This window comes from Stegostoma tigrinum, chromosome 5 (genome assembly GCF_030684315.1).
Source record: "Stegostoma tigrinum isolate sSteTig4 chromosome 5, sSteTig4.hap1, whole genome shotgun sequence".
Lineage (NCBI taxonomy): Eukaryota > Metazoa > Chordata > Chondrichthyes > Orectolobiformes > Stegostomatidae > Stegostoma > Stegostoma tigrinum.
In genome coordinates this window covers 11,082,150-11,097,853 of record NC_081358.1, presented here as the reverse complement: position 1 = coordinate 11,097,853, position 15,704 = coordinate 11,082,150, and the positions used below count along the sequence as shown (strand labels likewise).

Genomic DNA, 15,704 nt, shown 5'->3' with positions numbered 1-15,704 from the left:
GTCCCCTACAATAATCTCTTCAGCATAAGTACCACTTTTCCTCAGCTGCTATCAGTTCTGACAAAGAGTCACCAGAATCAAAACATTAGACTCTGCTTTCTCCCCACAGATGCTGCCAGAATTGCTGAGTTTCTCCTGCAATTTCTGTTTTTGCTGAAACAAAATATAGGTTGGACGAGGCAGAATGATGAACAGCCATCATCTGAAAGCCAAAGCAAGGAAATCTCTGGTGGAAAAAGCAAATCTAGTAATGAGAGAGAAATGTGAGTAGAGGTTACAATCTGAAATTGCTGAACTCAATGTTGACTCTGGAAGGTTATGAATTAAGCCCCTAAACAAAAGATGATATTCTATTCCTTAAGCTTGCAATAAGCAATACTGGAACATTGCAGGAGGCTCAGGGCAAAGAAATGAGAACAGGTGGAGTATTAAAAAAGCAAGCCAGTGGAAGCTGGGGGGTTCACATTAGCAGACTTAAAGCAATTTCTGCAAAGAAGGTTTAACAATGAATCAACCATTTCAGACTATAACCGTTTGGTTTTATTTTTCTTTGCTGGTTTCAGTCTTATTCTCACTTACTTCATGCTTTCCGACAATAGTTGTTCATCATTCTGACATTCATCCCTCATCTGAGCACACCTTCTGTTTCCTTGCTTACCCCATTACCCTGTACTACCAACCATTTTGTCATTTAGTCTCCTGTAACTGCATCCCAGCCTTTCACTTGCTTAAAACCTACTACATCTCTAACTACCCAGTTCCAATGAAATATTAACTTTTTTTCTGTCCACAGATGGTGACTGACTTGGTAAGTATCCTTAACATTGTATTATTTCAGAGTTCCAGCGTCTGCGGTAATTTCCTTTAGGACTAGTGAGGCAGTTCCTCAGAGCATCAACCTGTTATACCATGGAACATCATGGTGTAGCCCTATGGTTCGTGGACTGTTGAATCACGGTGGAGTGAAGGGGGTATGTCCCGGTACAGGTGGCACTCAGGATATCTGTGCTTCTAGTGTCAGGCTTGTCATTTAGGAAACACTATTATCTATCGGTTCCTTCTACGCTAGGAAGTAAAGAAAGAAAATTAGAGGGAATGTCATTTGCAGGCCACACACCATTGTTCTTCTTTCTCCTCTTTGGTGACAGGGGAATAACAGAATAAATTGTAAATGAAAGCTAGGATAAAATAAAAACAACTCTGAACACAAACATTTTCTGCTAAAGGCGCAAACAGTCCTTTAAGCTTGTCCAAAGTGCTACAGATGTCTTAAGTATGTGTCTATGTTATAAGCATGTACAAATACACAGACAGATATCAACGTACACACATATGGACACTAAGACATAGACAATATCGCATATAGCAGCACACAGAGATATAGTGTTTTATGCTGGGTTAGAGAACAGTACAGACAAATTAATAACTAAGTACTGAAAATATATTTGGTATTACACAAGTTATGTGTATAATATCAGGCCCATTACTGTGGTTTAGGCATTCATTTCTGCAGTCATTTAAATGGCAGAAGCATACTTACAATTGCAGTCAGAGAATGAATACTTAAACATAGCTGAACTTAAATGAAGATAACAAAGTGTGAAACTGGATGAACACAGCAGGCCAAGCAGCATCTCAGGAGCACAAAAGCTGACGTTTTGGGCCTAGACCCTTCATCAGAGAGGCTCTCTGATGAAGGGTTTAGGCCCGAAACATCAGCTTTTGTGCTCCCAAGATGCTGCTTGGCCTGCTGTGTTCATCCAGCTTCACACTTTGTTATCTTGGAATCTCCAGCATCTGCAGTTCCCATTATCACTGAACTTAAATGAAGATGGAAAACAGATGGTATGGGGGCTAGGATGGGAGAGTTAGGGTGAAGAGAAATGCACACATGCAAAACCGAACCATAAAAACACCAGTGCTCCTGAGCAATACTGAAGTGGGGGTGGCTGTGATGATGGGATGAATTAAGCACTTACTGTGAGTGAAACCAGTCCGCAGTCAACCTCAACCTCCTCTGCAGCAGAGACACTGGGCACAGCAGAGAGAGCATCCTGGGGTAGCTCAGTACCTGCTGCTGGTGCCTTGGGTTTTTCAGCAAGAGAGGATTCTGCATTGATCTTTGAAAAGTATGGTCAGGCAGCTGTGTTAGCGCTTCAAATATGCATGATATAAAAACTTCACACAATATAAAAAGGAAGCAAAAGTCTCACTCATAAACCACTTTCATAGCTGCAACTTACTATCAAAGGTCTCTGAATGTTGTTTTTACAGGAATTCAATGCTTACAACTCCCAGAATACCACAGCATTAAAATTAGATTTTGAATTATACTACTGAGGGCAGTTAAGAGTAAAGCACATTTATGTGGAACTGGAGGACTATGTGTGTTAGACCAGGTAAAAGTAGCAATTTTCCATCCCGACAAGATATAGTCAACAATCCAAGAGCTTTAAGGCCAGTTTACTGACGCTTATTTTTCATTTTCAGACTTTAAAAGAAAAGCTGAATTCAAACTCTCAAATTGCCTTGGTTAGATTGTAACTTCAATCCAAGTCTGTTGGTAAACTTGTAACATAAGGTAGCTTAGTTATTACACCCAAATCAAGTTTCCAATACAAATTTAACGAGACCTACTATTGTGCAGAACATAAACTAACATTTACAAACATTCCCTCCACCCAGCACCTTACGGTACATTGTACACCCTGCAGAACATATTGTCTGATAGCAAGGCCACTGAAAATCAGATTATGGAATTAGAAAGCTCCAGAGGAAATGTGACTCACCACTGTATCAAACATGCTTTGATTTGACAGCTCCGTGGCTCCCTCAGTGATGTTAACATCCAACTTTAATAAGGTACAGGCATCAAAAGGAAAAATGTGAGTCAGAAGAGGAAAGGAATATAGGGGGATAATGTATTTCACCGAACCTGAGGAATAACAGCCATGATTCTGCTAAACTAATCTACGTCACAGCTCTTGAGGATTAATCTAATCGTGCAAAACAGGGTAAGGAGCACAGCTGGAAGATACTTTCATCCGTCAGAAGTCCCATTAATATGTATCTGCACAAGCTCCAGCATTGTATTATCCTCAAGAATCCTTGGTCAGAGGTAATGTTGTTGTGAAACATTATTAAATGTCAGAATTGATAGCATGTTGATCAGAATCACAGACTTTGGCTTCATTCCAACCTCCACAATTTAAATCTAATTTAAATTGATGCTTCAACATGACAGCAAGGGAAGGGTTGCTTTGTGTTGCATCTAACTGTTTCATGGATGAGTGTTGGTTTGCCCAAAGAACCAATGGTACTACTGTATTGGTAAGGAAGCAGGGAGTTCTCCTGATATCTTGTTCAGCACTCAGCATTCACTTGAAAATATCAGAGTCTGTCAACTGTAAACATCCCAAAGATATCAAGGCGGGCTAGTGGTGAGAAAGGTCTTGCCACGTTGCTATCATGAGGAACAGAGTATTCATCAGGTTGATGGGGATTGAAGGTCATCAGTACTTGGTGACCAGCATCCAAGCTTCAGAGGAAGAGGCTGCACAGACAGTAGAAGCATTGGTTGACATGTACCAGAACTCACTGGATTCCAGGAGGGTTCCAGTGGATCAGAAACTGTTGATGTGAACCTTAGTCAAGGACAGAGTCAGAAAGCAGAAAACTATATGTTCCGATGTTCCTAAGTTGAGTGACAGCATAAACACTTGGCAAATGGAGTTGAATGTCTGAAAGTGTGGGGTCAAGTCTTTTGGTGAAAAAAATTTAAAGATGGAATATTATTTAAATAGATGAATGGAAACTTCTGGATTATTGTTCTTGTATAAGTATCACAATCAAGATGAGGACTGGAAACTACACTAATGCAAACTATTGAACCCATATTACTATTTACACTACCTACAGAGTCACAGTTCAACAGGACTTCAGCAGAATCTACCTCCATCAGGTTCCACTTCCATGAGACCTAACATCACCTGATATCCCTGATAACGTAATCTAGTCACTAGAACTGTGGGGAGGGTGACAGAGCAGTTTGCAGAGTGGTAGCATGATGTGTCTTTGTGTGGGGAGTGGGGAGTGGGAAGGGACAGTGAGGCCTGCACAGCAGCAGCACGGCTTGGGGAAATGGGCAGTGAGGCGTAGAGAGAGTCACAGTGAGGCCTGGGAAGAGGGGCGGTGTGACCTAGGGAGAGGGGCAGTGAGGCCTGGGAGAGGGGCAGTGAGGCCTGAGAAGTGGGGTAATGAGGCCGGGGAAGCAGGACAGTGTGGTCTAGGGAGCGAGACAGTGAGACGGGCAATGAAGAGCAATGGAGTAGTGTAGGGATAACTATGAAGAGGGAAAGAAAGGATTGGGATGAGGGCAGTGAGTATTTGGGAGACAGGGATAGGTTAGGGTTAAGGTGAAGGGCTAGGCTGAGGGCCAGGGAGTGTTTGGGACAGGGGTAGTGAAGGGGGTGGGAGACAGGCACTGAAGCCTGAACAAATAAGCAGGAAAGGCAGGACAGAAGGAGACATGGGTAGAGTTAGGGGTAATGGTGATGAAGGTTGTGGTGAGGGTTTTAAACCCTGCTGGGATAGTGTGCTGGAAATCAAACCCTACTCTTACAGAAGATATAGAATCCCTACAGTGGGGAAACAGGCCCTTCGGCCCAACAAGTACACACCAAATCTTGGAGCATCCCACCGAGACCCAACCCCCTATAAGCCACCTAATCTACACCTCCCTGAACGCTATGGGCAATTTAGCATGGCCAATCCACCTACCCTGCACATCTTTGGGCAAAAGGGACAGCATGGTGGCAATTGAAGTGATCAAAAAATTTAAAGATTTTTAAAAGTATGCAAATTTCCCCAATTTGCCAGTATCTTAGATCCAGGTCAACAAGAAGCATGGACCAGGTTTCTGTACATAACAGGAATTACTACTTCTTACAAGTAAATAGGCTATAGCTACACGCAAACAATTGTAAACTGTCAATATATAACTTTATTAATTGAAACTCTAACCCTGCTATAAACTGCCTATATACACACACACACAAATCAAAATGGGTGCTATGGGCAGAGGGCCCCACACCTCAGGAAGGACATACTAGCCCTGCAGCGTGTGCAGCGGACATTCACACGGATGATCCCTGGAATGGTAGGTTTAACGTATGATGAATGGCTAAGGATCCTGGGATTGTACTCATTAGAGTTTAGAAGGTTGAGGGGAGATCTAATAGAAACTTACAAGATAATGTATGGTTTAGAAGGGGTGGGCGCTAGGAAGTTGTTTCCGTTAGGCGGGGAGACTAGGACCCGTGGGCACAGCCTTAAAATTAGAGGGGGTAAATTTAAAATGGAAATGAGACGACATTTCTTCAGCCAGAGAGTGGTGGGCTTGTGAAATTCATTGCCGCAGATTGCAGTGGAGGCTGGGATGTTGGATGACTTCAAGGCAGAGATCGACAAATTCTTGATCTCACAAGGAATCAAGAGCTACGGGGAGAGTGCAGGGAAGTGGAGTTGAAATACCCATCAGTCATGGTTTAAATGGCGGAGTGGACTTGATGGGCTGAATGGCCTTACTTCCACTCCTATGTCTTATGGTCTTAAGGTCTTATGGTAAGTCTAGGAGGGCAGTTGAATGGTTCCTGCCCATAGACTTTACTGAGATAATCCTTTTGGCTTGTCGGGATCTGCTATGTCTTAATCTTCTTTCTCCTGGTACTTTTGCTCATTTGCACAAGGCAGAGAATGATTGGTTCATATTTTCAAAGTCCTTGCCTTATTGGATAAGAGCCACAGCTTGCATCAACTGAGGAGAGAAATAAACAGGCTTTTCTCAGGCATGAATTTTGTTTTTAACTGCAGAGAAAAGGACAGCCCTACCTCGCTGTATGTCCAAAGGCTTCTGACCAAACATCTACATCCACAAGCTGAGCAGCTTCCTTGGAACTAAACACATAGCTTTTGACAGGCCTTTGTCATTGACAACTGGCTACCATTCCCCTGACTAATCATCTACCTTTTGCTGGCCAGGGCACCCCGACCCCCAACTTTTGTACACCCCCCTTGGCTCTATTTCATTTGCAAATGGACCACCTGTTATTTCTTCCACATACAGTAAACAGCACTTCCAATCAGTGTCATTTAAATTGCTTTTCAAAAGTATAATAATCCTTACTGCAATCTTTGGGTTTTTTAACAGCTATTTTTCCCATTTCCGCTCATTATTAAAAATACAGGAAAATAAATAAAAGATACGGTCTTTACAAATGTAAGATCTGTGTCTTTTTATTTTGTGAGTTTTGAAACTGTGGACTGAAATAAGAAAGAATTGTTGTTAAAAAAGCGATGTTTTAAAGGATTGGCGCATGGTTGGAGAAGCGTTCAATCTGATACTTACGGCAATCATTGTGTAGTTATTTGAAGAAGCAATGATTAAACTGGTTTCAGATGAATTGGAACTGAGGAGTTCTATGTCTGGATGCAGTTGGGTGGCAACAAGAAGCTGATTGGTCTATGGACTAGTGATCAGTTACTGATGACAAGAGCCTTTTGTCTGCTAACAATCATGTGATTGGTTGCAGGTAAGTGGGCAGCTTGGGGCTAAGAGCAAGCTACAAAGAAGGGTTTTCATCTCTACCAGCTCAGGTGCCGTGTCTCAGTTCTCTGCAGCTAAAACCCATTATAAATCTGAAGAAAACCAGTTCATCTTTTCTTCAGCATTTGCTGTAAGATGTGCTTATAACTGATGGGTCAGCGACATTTTACAAGCGATCCAGCCACCTTTTGTCTCTTGCAAATCAGTGGAAATATTCAGAAAGAAGTGACTGTAAAACAATGTTCTAACCAGCCTAAGAATCATAAGGATCATCTCAACAATTTAGGAACCACTGGATTGCTGTCAAATTTCCTCTACCCATAAACTATTGTCCATTGTCTGTGTGTGCGTGTGCGCGTGCGTGTGCATGTATGTGTGTGCATGCATGTGTATGTCTGTCTGTCTGTCCGTGTCTGAGGGGTCATTATAAAGGGATTATGGTTTTAATTTATAGTGTTATATACTGCCATTCTATAACCGTTTACTTGTTGTGTGAGAGTAATTAATTGAAATAGTTATTCTTGTTCAGTACTGAACCCTAATCCATGTGTTGTATCGACCTGGGTCTGAAAATCAGGTAAATTGGCGAAATTTGTGTACTCATTTTAAAATATTTAATGTTTGTGAAGGAAAAGTGGAGCTTGATTTCCAGCACACTAGTCAGTGAGATAAAACACGAGATACAGTAAGGGCTGGGGAGAAGGGCAGTGATGACTTGGGGAAAAACATCGCGAGAGAGTGGTGAGGTATGGAGAGGGGGGTGGTGAGAGGTAGGACTTGGGCCAGCAAAGTGATCAGGACAGTGGGAGATAAGATGCATTGGAGAGATTGACTGAATGAAACATGTTAGCAATTGTGCAGTTCAAACCAATACTGGAATGGGTACAAGATAACAAAGTGTGAAGCTGGATGAACACAGCAGGCCAAACAGCATCTCAGGAGCACAAAAGCTGACGTTTTGGGCCTAGACCTTTCATCAGAGAGACTCTCTGAGAGTCCCATTATCACTGGAATGGGTATAATGTTGGTGGTGGCAGAGACAACGCATGCACTGGTGGATGTAGCACAAGCTGAGTGTACATACAAAATACTCTCTTGGTCAATTATCATCAGGAGTTCCAGTGAAAATACTTATGGAAGTATAGTCACTGTTCTAGGTGGAGAAATACAGTAGCCGACTCTCACTTATTCTTTAATGGGATATGGGAGTGATTAGCAAGGCTAGCATTTATTACCCATCACTAATTGCCCTTGAAAAGGTGATGTTGAACTTAAACCGGTCCATGGTGGTTGGTGCACTCAAAGTGCTGTTGGGAAGAGAGTTTCAGGATTTTGACCCAGTGACAGTAAAGGAACAATGACATATTCCAAAGTCAGGATGATATGAGGCTTAGAAAGGAACTTTGCAGGCAGTAGTGCTGTCCTTGTCCTAGGTGGCAGCTGTCACACGAGATGACAAGGTGTAGAGCTGGATGAACACAACTGGCCAAGCAGCATCAGAGGAGCAGGAAGGCCGATGTTTTGGGCCTAGAGCCTTCTTCAGAAATTTATCCCTGCTTTGTTCATCCAGTTCTACACCTTGTTATCTCAGATTCTCCAACACCTGCAGTTCCTACTATCTCTGGTAGATGTCACATGGATGGTGGATAGCAATTTCTGCAATGGATCTTGTATACCTTAGTCCAGGCATGGATATAAGTTTAAGAGGAAAGGTGAGAGTAGCTATTTTTGACATCAACGCAGTATTTAACCAAGCATGGCACCTCAAAGCCAAAGCAAAACCGAAACATGTGACAATCAGCAGGAAAATTTTCTGCTGGTTAAAGTCATATCTCGTCCAAAGGAAAGTGTGGAGCTGGATGAACACAGCAGGCCAAGCACTTTTGTGGTCCTAAGATGCTCTTGGCCTGCTGTGTTCATCCAGCTCCACACTTTGTTATCTCGAATTCTCCAGCATCTGCAGTTCCCATTATCTCTGGTCACAATTTTAACCCCACTGCGAAGCCTCTTCCAGGATGCCTATTCTGAAGAAGTTCCCCTCCGGACCAACCTCAGGGGATCTCTCTCCCACTGCAACTCTCCTCTATCCATCTTTGGTCCACCTCCCCCTCTCTACTTATTTATTTCAGAATCCTCTCCCCATCCCCCTTTTCTGATCAAGGGTCTAGGCCCGAAACGTCAGCTTTTGTGTCCTGAGATGCTGCTTGGCCTGCTGTGTTCATCCAGCTCCACACTTTGTTATCTCAGATTCTCCAGCATCTGCAGTTCCCATTATCTCTAGTCCAAAGGAAGATAGTTGCACAGGACAGTATTTTTCACTTATATACTGAGCCATTCACTGAGGATGGGGGTATTTCTGGGCCCTTTTCTTCAGTTAGTTGTTTAATTGCCCATCACCGTTTACAAATGGCTGTGTAGAACGGTAGGACTTAAACTGTTCCATTGGCTATGGGATGAATCACAGCATGGTTTCACAAACAGCAGTGAGGTAACAATCTGTTTTAGGTTGTGGCATTGAGAGTTAAATCCTGCCAGGTACACCAAAACAATTTCCCTGCTTTTCTTCCAAATATGCTGTGAGACCTGTTACTAACACCGGTGATGGTTTAAAGCCTGATGTAAAACAAACACCTCCAACTGTTCCTTCAGGACTGAATCATAGAATCCCCACAGTTTGGAAGCAAACCGTTGAGTCCACACTGACCCCCCAAAGAGCATCCCGCCCAGACTCACCTCTGGGTATCCCTATAAACCCACATCTTTAACGGCTAATCCACTTAGCCTACACATCCCTGAACACTACGGGCAATTTAGCACGGCCAATCCACCTAACCGATACATCCTTGGACTGTGGGAGGAAACCGGAGCACCCAGAAGAAATGCACACAGACTCAGGGAGAGTGTGCAAACGCCAGACAGACGGTCGCCCGAGGATGGAAGCGAACCCAGGGCCCTGTTGCTGGAAGGTAGCAGTGGTAACCACGGAGCTACCATTTACCCATACTGACTGCTTTCAAGTGTCAGGATTACATATTCAAGTGTCTTGAGCGTGATTTAAAATATGAAACTTCTGAAGAATGCCGCCCTAGGTCAAGCGTGTCTTATTTAAAATGCATTTCAAATCTTATGGTTTTAACATCAGTTTATAACTCTCTGTATCACCAACATGTACATGGATTGCTTTCAATTTCCCCTCTTGGACTGTGGAAATATGAAAGGAGACAAAGTGAAGTGGACATCATTCTAGAGCACATTGAGGGTTCCCCTGTTTCAGGTAAGGACAGTGCACAATGTTGCACTGGCCTATTTGATGTTCTTGATCGTTATCCCTTGAACACTGGGGACGTGTTGACTGCCTCTATCCTTGGCAGTCCTGTCCTCAGTCAGACAAGGCTGCAACTTGGAAACTCTACTTAAAAAATAAACCAACTGGAGTGAGCTGACTGTACAGCAATTATCAGAAATACCTTACCTGTGTGAATCCATTAAAGGCAGCACTGGGCATCTGAAAATAATGGAGAAAGAGATGAAATGTTGAGTTAACATACACTTTTATCACTGCAACCAATATAACACACAAGATAGGTATCACTGTTGCTACTTATTATGATGACCTTTGGGAGGAATAGCATATAACAACAGACAGTTGAAGGAAAGGAATGAATCAGGGATGATAATGAAGATTTAGCCGATAGTTTACCTAAGAACTTTTGTTCTATACTAAACACTTAACAAGGTACCTCTTCTGTTTCAGCATCTAGCTCCTGGTATAACAGTCCGTATCTCCGGTTAGCAATCTCATCCTCCGATAGATCCGAGAAGTTTGTTTCATTATCTTTAGCACTGGATGAACTCTCGTTGCTAGCGTTGCTTAAGTTTTCGGTTGGATAGGACATTTGGGAACTATGCATATCTTTAGTTTGGCTTCCATCACTAATGTTTTCAAAGCTCCCATATAATTCCTGCTGTAACTCAGTTTCCTCATTCCTATCAGAACCACTCAATGTGCCTCCAGCCCAGGTAGCACCAAATTCATTAGTATCAGGTATAGGACTGACTTTCTCTTTAAACCTTTCAGAAAAATGTGCTTTTCTTCCATCTTCATTTTGATAATCAAACTCTCTTTGGCCCTCCTGAAATGATGACCAAGGGTCAAATCCATTAATCATCCCCTCTGGCGGGCTACAGAAATCCCATTCTTCACTGCTAATAGTAGGCTCCCAGTTGTCTGGCCATATCTCATGTTTTTCTCTGCTCCAGGGATCCACCTCCAGCCTTTGGGGGCTAAGTCTATTGTCATTATTGACATCTCTGTGAAACGTATCTGCTTGATTGGTAACTGGAATATCAACATAGGCTCCACCTGATTGGCTTGTTTCCTCTCCTGTGTTAGTTGTGTTACCTATTTCATTGTTCTGTGTGTGAATTTGTTCAAACTGGCTCCCTGTATCCTGACACTGGTCTGTTCTGTCTGTGTTGTAGCAGCTAATATCAACTGTGTGATCACGAAGGGGAAGGTTTTGGTCCCCTTCATATATGCAAACAACTCCCTCAATTTCTTGGATACTTGGAATATCTTCCTTCCAACACATAACAGGAATGTTCTCCTCCTCCTCCTGGCTATCTACAATGTTATCACTGTTGTGGTTAAGTAGCATTTCAGCTTTTGTACACTGGCCAGCAGTAGGATCATTTTGATAGCTTCTGTGGATATCCTTCTGCTCAAACCTTTCGCTGAAGTGCAATTCTTCTGTTTCTGCATCATTATCACCAGTGCCATTGCCTCTGTGGGTTTCAGCCTCATGAATCTTACCTGCATTCTCTGCTACTTCATTTTCCAGTTGTCCTGCTGAATGACAATGTTCTAAACTGTCTTCCTTGCTTATTTGTTTGAACTCACTCAGACTTTCTCCTTCAATCAGTTCTACATCTCCCTCCTGGGGTTCAATAGGGGACAAGGGTGCTTTCTGATCTACACAGAGCTGAGAGCCACACTCTTGTTCTACACATAGATTTGTCTGCCATTTCCTGCTCTCCATTATTTCAGTGTCTACCTGTTTGTCTAATGGACTCTCTTGCCAATTCTCTGTATTGACTGAACCCTGTTGGTCTTCCTCAGTCTGATACACAGGGTTCGCAATGCTGTCAGCTGGTTGGGCAGCACAGCTCCCTGTAGCTTCCCGTTCCTGAGAACATGGCAGGGCTTCACCGGGAGTATCATCTAGAGTTCCTTCCTCACTGCTAGCGAGTGGGCCAGTGTTGGTTAAGCCCCATTGTGGTGCACAGGTCTGGCCGGCCACTACTTCAGAAACTGCTGCAGTGACATCGCTTGGTGCGCCAGCATCTGCGCTGTCCTCCACAGGCGGATTACAGAGACAGAAGAGACTTTGTGAAGAGTCAGGCTTTAGACAGAAGATGAGTGAAGACAGATATAAAAGATAACAGAAGCAGAGATGAAGATAAACGAGCAAAAGAAACACAAATCTTCCCACACAATAACACAAGTCAATGTAAATGATATAAAAACATGACAGCAATCCCAGATATACTAATTATGAATATATCCAGCAGCATTGTAGCGTCAGATATAACCAGGTGCTCCAGTTTCCTCCTGGAGATGTGCGGGTTAGGTAGATTGGCCATGCTCAAAATTGCCTTGTAGTGCCCGGAGATATGTCGATTAGATGGATTAGCCATGGTAAAAGCCCCGTGTGGGGGTATGGGGGATGGGTGGGATGCTCTGTGGAGAGACTCAATAGACTGACGGGCCACTTTTGTGCACTGCAGGGACTTTATGCTTCGATTTGCAGAGTGCCAACCATAAAAGCAAGCTTTATGGGATCACGGCTTCCAGGTCAGTGGTCCCCTTAAATCCCATTCCAAAAGTGGAGTATCTGAAAGCAGATCAACTCCTCTTCCCCATAATTGTAAATAAATTAAACAGAGAAAAAAACATGCAGCAAAAACATGCACATTTACCTTAATAAAAGTTAAATAAATCTCAGCAAAGATGAAAACATAAAACTGAATCAGTGTAAAAATAGTTGTACTATGTGACAGAATATATCTATAAAAAGCACACAAGTCTCTTAGAGATTGGAAACAATTTATCTATAGAACATAAATAAATAAGGAAATGAGGAGATGTACTCACAGGTTGAACCAGTTCCGCACTTGCCTTTAAATAGACACAAATAAGTTATTTAAAAAAGTACCAAGTAACTTATCTGCACTTCAGCAAACACTGGGATCTTTTGCACTTGGCTCATGCTCACAGTCTAAGCCACTTGCGACATAAAATGAAATGTAGAAATACTTAACTGCAGTGCACTTCAATAGGTTTCCAAAATTTGACACATTATGCTTCTATTGTTACTTTTGACAATGGAATTCTCAGCTTATTTCTGAATAGTTTTATACTGTGCATTCAATGCTGTAAGAATGAACAATCTACCCCAATTGAAGGGAATGATGGCAAAACCCAAATGATTTTTAAAATGTGTCAAAATCATAGCCGCCTTTTAAAATAATCCATTAATTTACAGTCTTCTTGTAGCCAATCAGTCTGCACCAAATGTTGGATAGGTCCATAGAATTCTGTACTTTCAATAAGTGGATTGCAAAACAGTTCTCATTGCACTTGCTTAATGATTAGATTTCTCAACCTGACAAACATTTGAAACTGGCTAAATGAAAAGAGTTAAATGAAACTTTCCGTGCAGAGTTTCGAAATAAATAACTGATTAGACCTTCAAAGGATGGGATTGACAATATGAAGACAATGGATTAATTCTGAATATGAGATGATTTTTAAATGGAAAATAAAGCATTCCTACCTCCCACAGATCCCAAGGCAGGGTCTAAATGTGAATTAAAAAGGGAGAGAAGGCTAGATAAATTAAACAAGTGGCAACAATTTTACAGTAGACCGAGGACATCGCCTGTATTCTTCATTCATGCCATGAAATCAAAACTCTGCTATCACACGTTAACAACTATCAATTAATTTGTGCTTTAATGCAGAATAATGGTCCAGATTATTGTTCACAGAGGAATGATCAAATAATGATTGTTGAGTCAAACAGGGAGAGTGACAAGGAGATTGGAGGCAGAGCTGAGTTTTGAGAAGGGTCTAAAGTCAGATAGAGAGTTGCGGGAATTGAGGGCAAAATCTCATAGCCTAGGACCGAGACAAGTAAAGGCATGGTCACCAACGATGATGTTGGGGAGATACCAGATTCCTGAGGGGGAAAGGGTAGAGGGTTCAGAGGGTAGGAAAGCTATACATCAGGAAGAAATTACTGGGATATTAGAAATATTTGGGATTTAAAATAAGATGTTGGGAGATTGGCAGTGAATGTAGGTCAGTGAGGGGACCAGTAATGAGTGAGGGCGGGACTCGGTGTGAGATGGAATATGGGCTGGAAAACTCAAAATAACAGAGGATGGAGTATGTGTGAGGGCGTGGGTTGGCCAGGTGATCATTCAAATAGTTGAGCCTGGAGGCACAGGTGAGGTTTCAGCAGCAGCTGGACTTGAGGCAGGGACAGAGATTGTTGATAGAGATGAAAGTAGATGTTCTTTATGATGGAAAGAAAAGCAGGTTAGAAGCTTAGCTCAAAATTGCATAGTGCACTGATGCACTTTAACTGGAGGCAAAGAGAAGGTGATGAACTCGATCACATTATATAAGTTTGTGATAAGGCTTGCTGTCTGCTTGAATTATAGAGTTTGTTTCCCAGTAAGGCCTTGAATTTATATAAAGGAGAAAGCTACGTTTCCTTGCACTTTGCTGATATCCCATTGAAGTATCTGTTCTGAAATTCCAGGCTTGAATGTCAAAATATTATGAGAGTTTTGAATAACTGTTAGGTCGATGATCATGTTCATATCACTTTCAAAACTGTCTATCAAAATAGAAGTAGTATCACTGTAGACAGGAAAATATTTTACAGGCCCATCAGAGGTGGGATGGGAGAGACCTGGAGGCTGATAAATTGCAGGGAGCTGGGCTGCATTGGCTGCCTGACCAAATCCCATCATTGTGGATTTCTCCTAAAGGCAGGAATGGGATGAGGCAGATCATGCCCGAATTGGCCAGGCAACTAGTTTAAATATGTAACTGCTTAATTGAGAGCTATTCTACCAGCCATTGATAACATTTTGCCAAAGGTGGGTTGACATTCCCTACCCTTCTCTCTGACTTCATGGGAAAGCTGAAACCAAAAAGAAATGCAGATGCTGTATGTCAGGATCAAGAATAAAGTTGCTGGAAAAGTTCAGCAGGTCTGGCAGCATCTGTGAGGGAGAAAACGGAGTTACCGTTTCAGGTCCTGTGGAAGAGTCTGAGGAAGGGTCACCAGACCTGAAAGATTAACTCTGTTTTTTCCTTCACAGATGTTGCCAGACCTGCTGGGCTTTTCCAGCAACTTCTGCTTTTGGTCCATGGGAAAGCTGTCAGCTTTAAAGAATGTGTCCTTGCAGTACAGCCATGTGGATGCTACTTCTAAAGTTATAGAGGGGGCTGAGGGCAGGGAAAGCAGCTGCAGGGAGTCCAGCAATTTCCACGGCAGAGTTTCCTTTGTTGTGGGTAGCACTGCCAAACATCTCCCGCTCCTGGCCCTGTGATCTGGCTAGTAGTTGTTGGGTGCAGGCTGTCCTATAAACATCCTGGCAGCAGCCACTTTATTAGTGGTCAGCCATACAGCTGAGGGGCAGGTCCCGCTAGTCAATGGCAAATGCTGGAAGGAGATTAACAAAAAACTGCAGATGCTGCAATTCAAGGTAGATAAGCAGGACACTGGAAACACGCAGCAAGCCAGGCAGCATCTGGAAGAGGAGAAGTCAATGTTTTGGGAACTACCCTTCTTCAGGACTGGATGTGGGGTTAGGGGGAGATAAACAGAGAGGGTGGGGTAGGGGAGTGGAAGGGTGGTGATAGGTGGGCACCGGTAGTAGGTATGACCTGGTTGGTCAACGGGGGGGATGAATCCAGTTGGTAGCTGGAATGGAAGGCAAGGGGGAAGTAGATGGAATGGAATGGAGGTGGTGGGGCTGGAAAGGGAGCCGGGGGAATGGATGGGAAGGTTATTTGAAATTA

General features: G+C 42.8%; 1 protein-coding gene across 6 annotated transcripts in view; it reads right to left on the bottom strand.

Annotated features, from left to right (window-relative positions):
- Positions 1–15,704, bottom strand: part of amph (amphiphysin) — a 208,070-nt gene that overhangs the window by 21,864 nt on the left and 170,502 nt on the right. For 2 of the 6 annotated variants that reach the window (XM_059645826.1, XM_059645827.1), the window contains 3 exons: positions 13,441–13,464; positions 12,759–12,782; positions 10,129–12,006 (listed from right to left, as the gene is read on the bottom strand). In XM_059645826.1, coding sequence (XP_059501809.1) covers positions 10,333–12,006; positions 12,759–12,782; positions 13,441–13,464 — 1,722 coding nt within the window. In that variant the 3' untranslated portion in view covers positions 10,129–10,332. The other 4 variants (XM_048529514.2, XM_059645828.1, XM_059645824.1 and 1 more) reach the window with 4 other exon arrangements.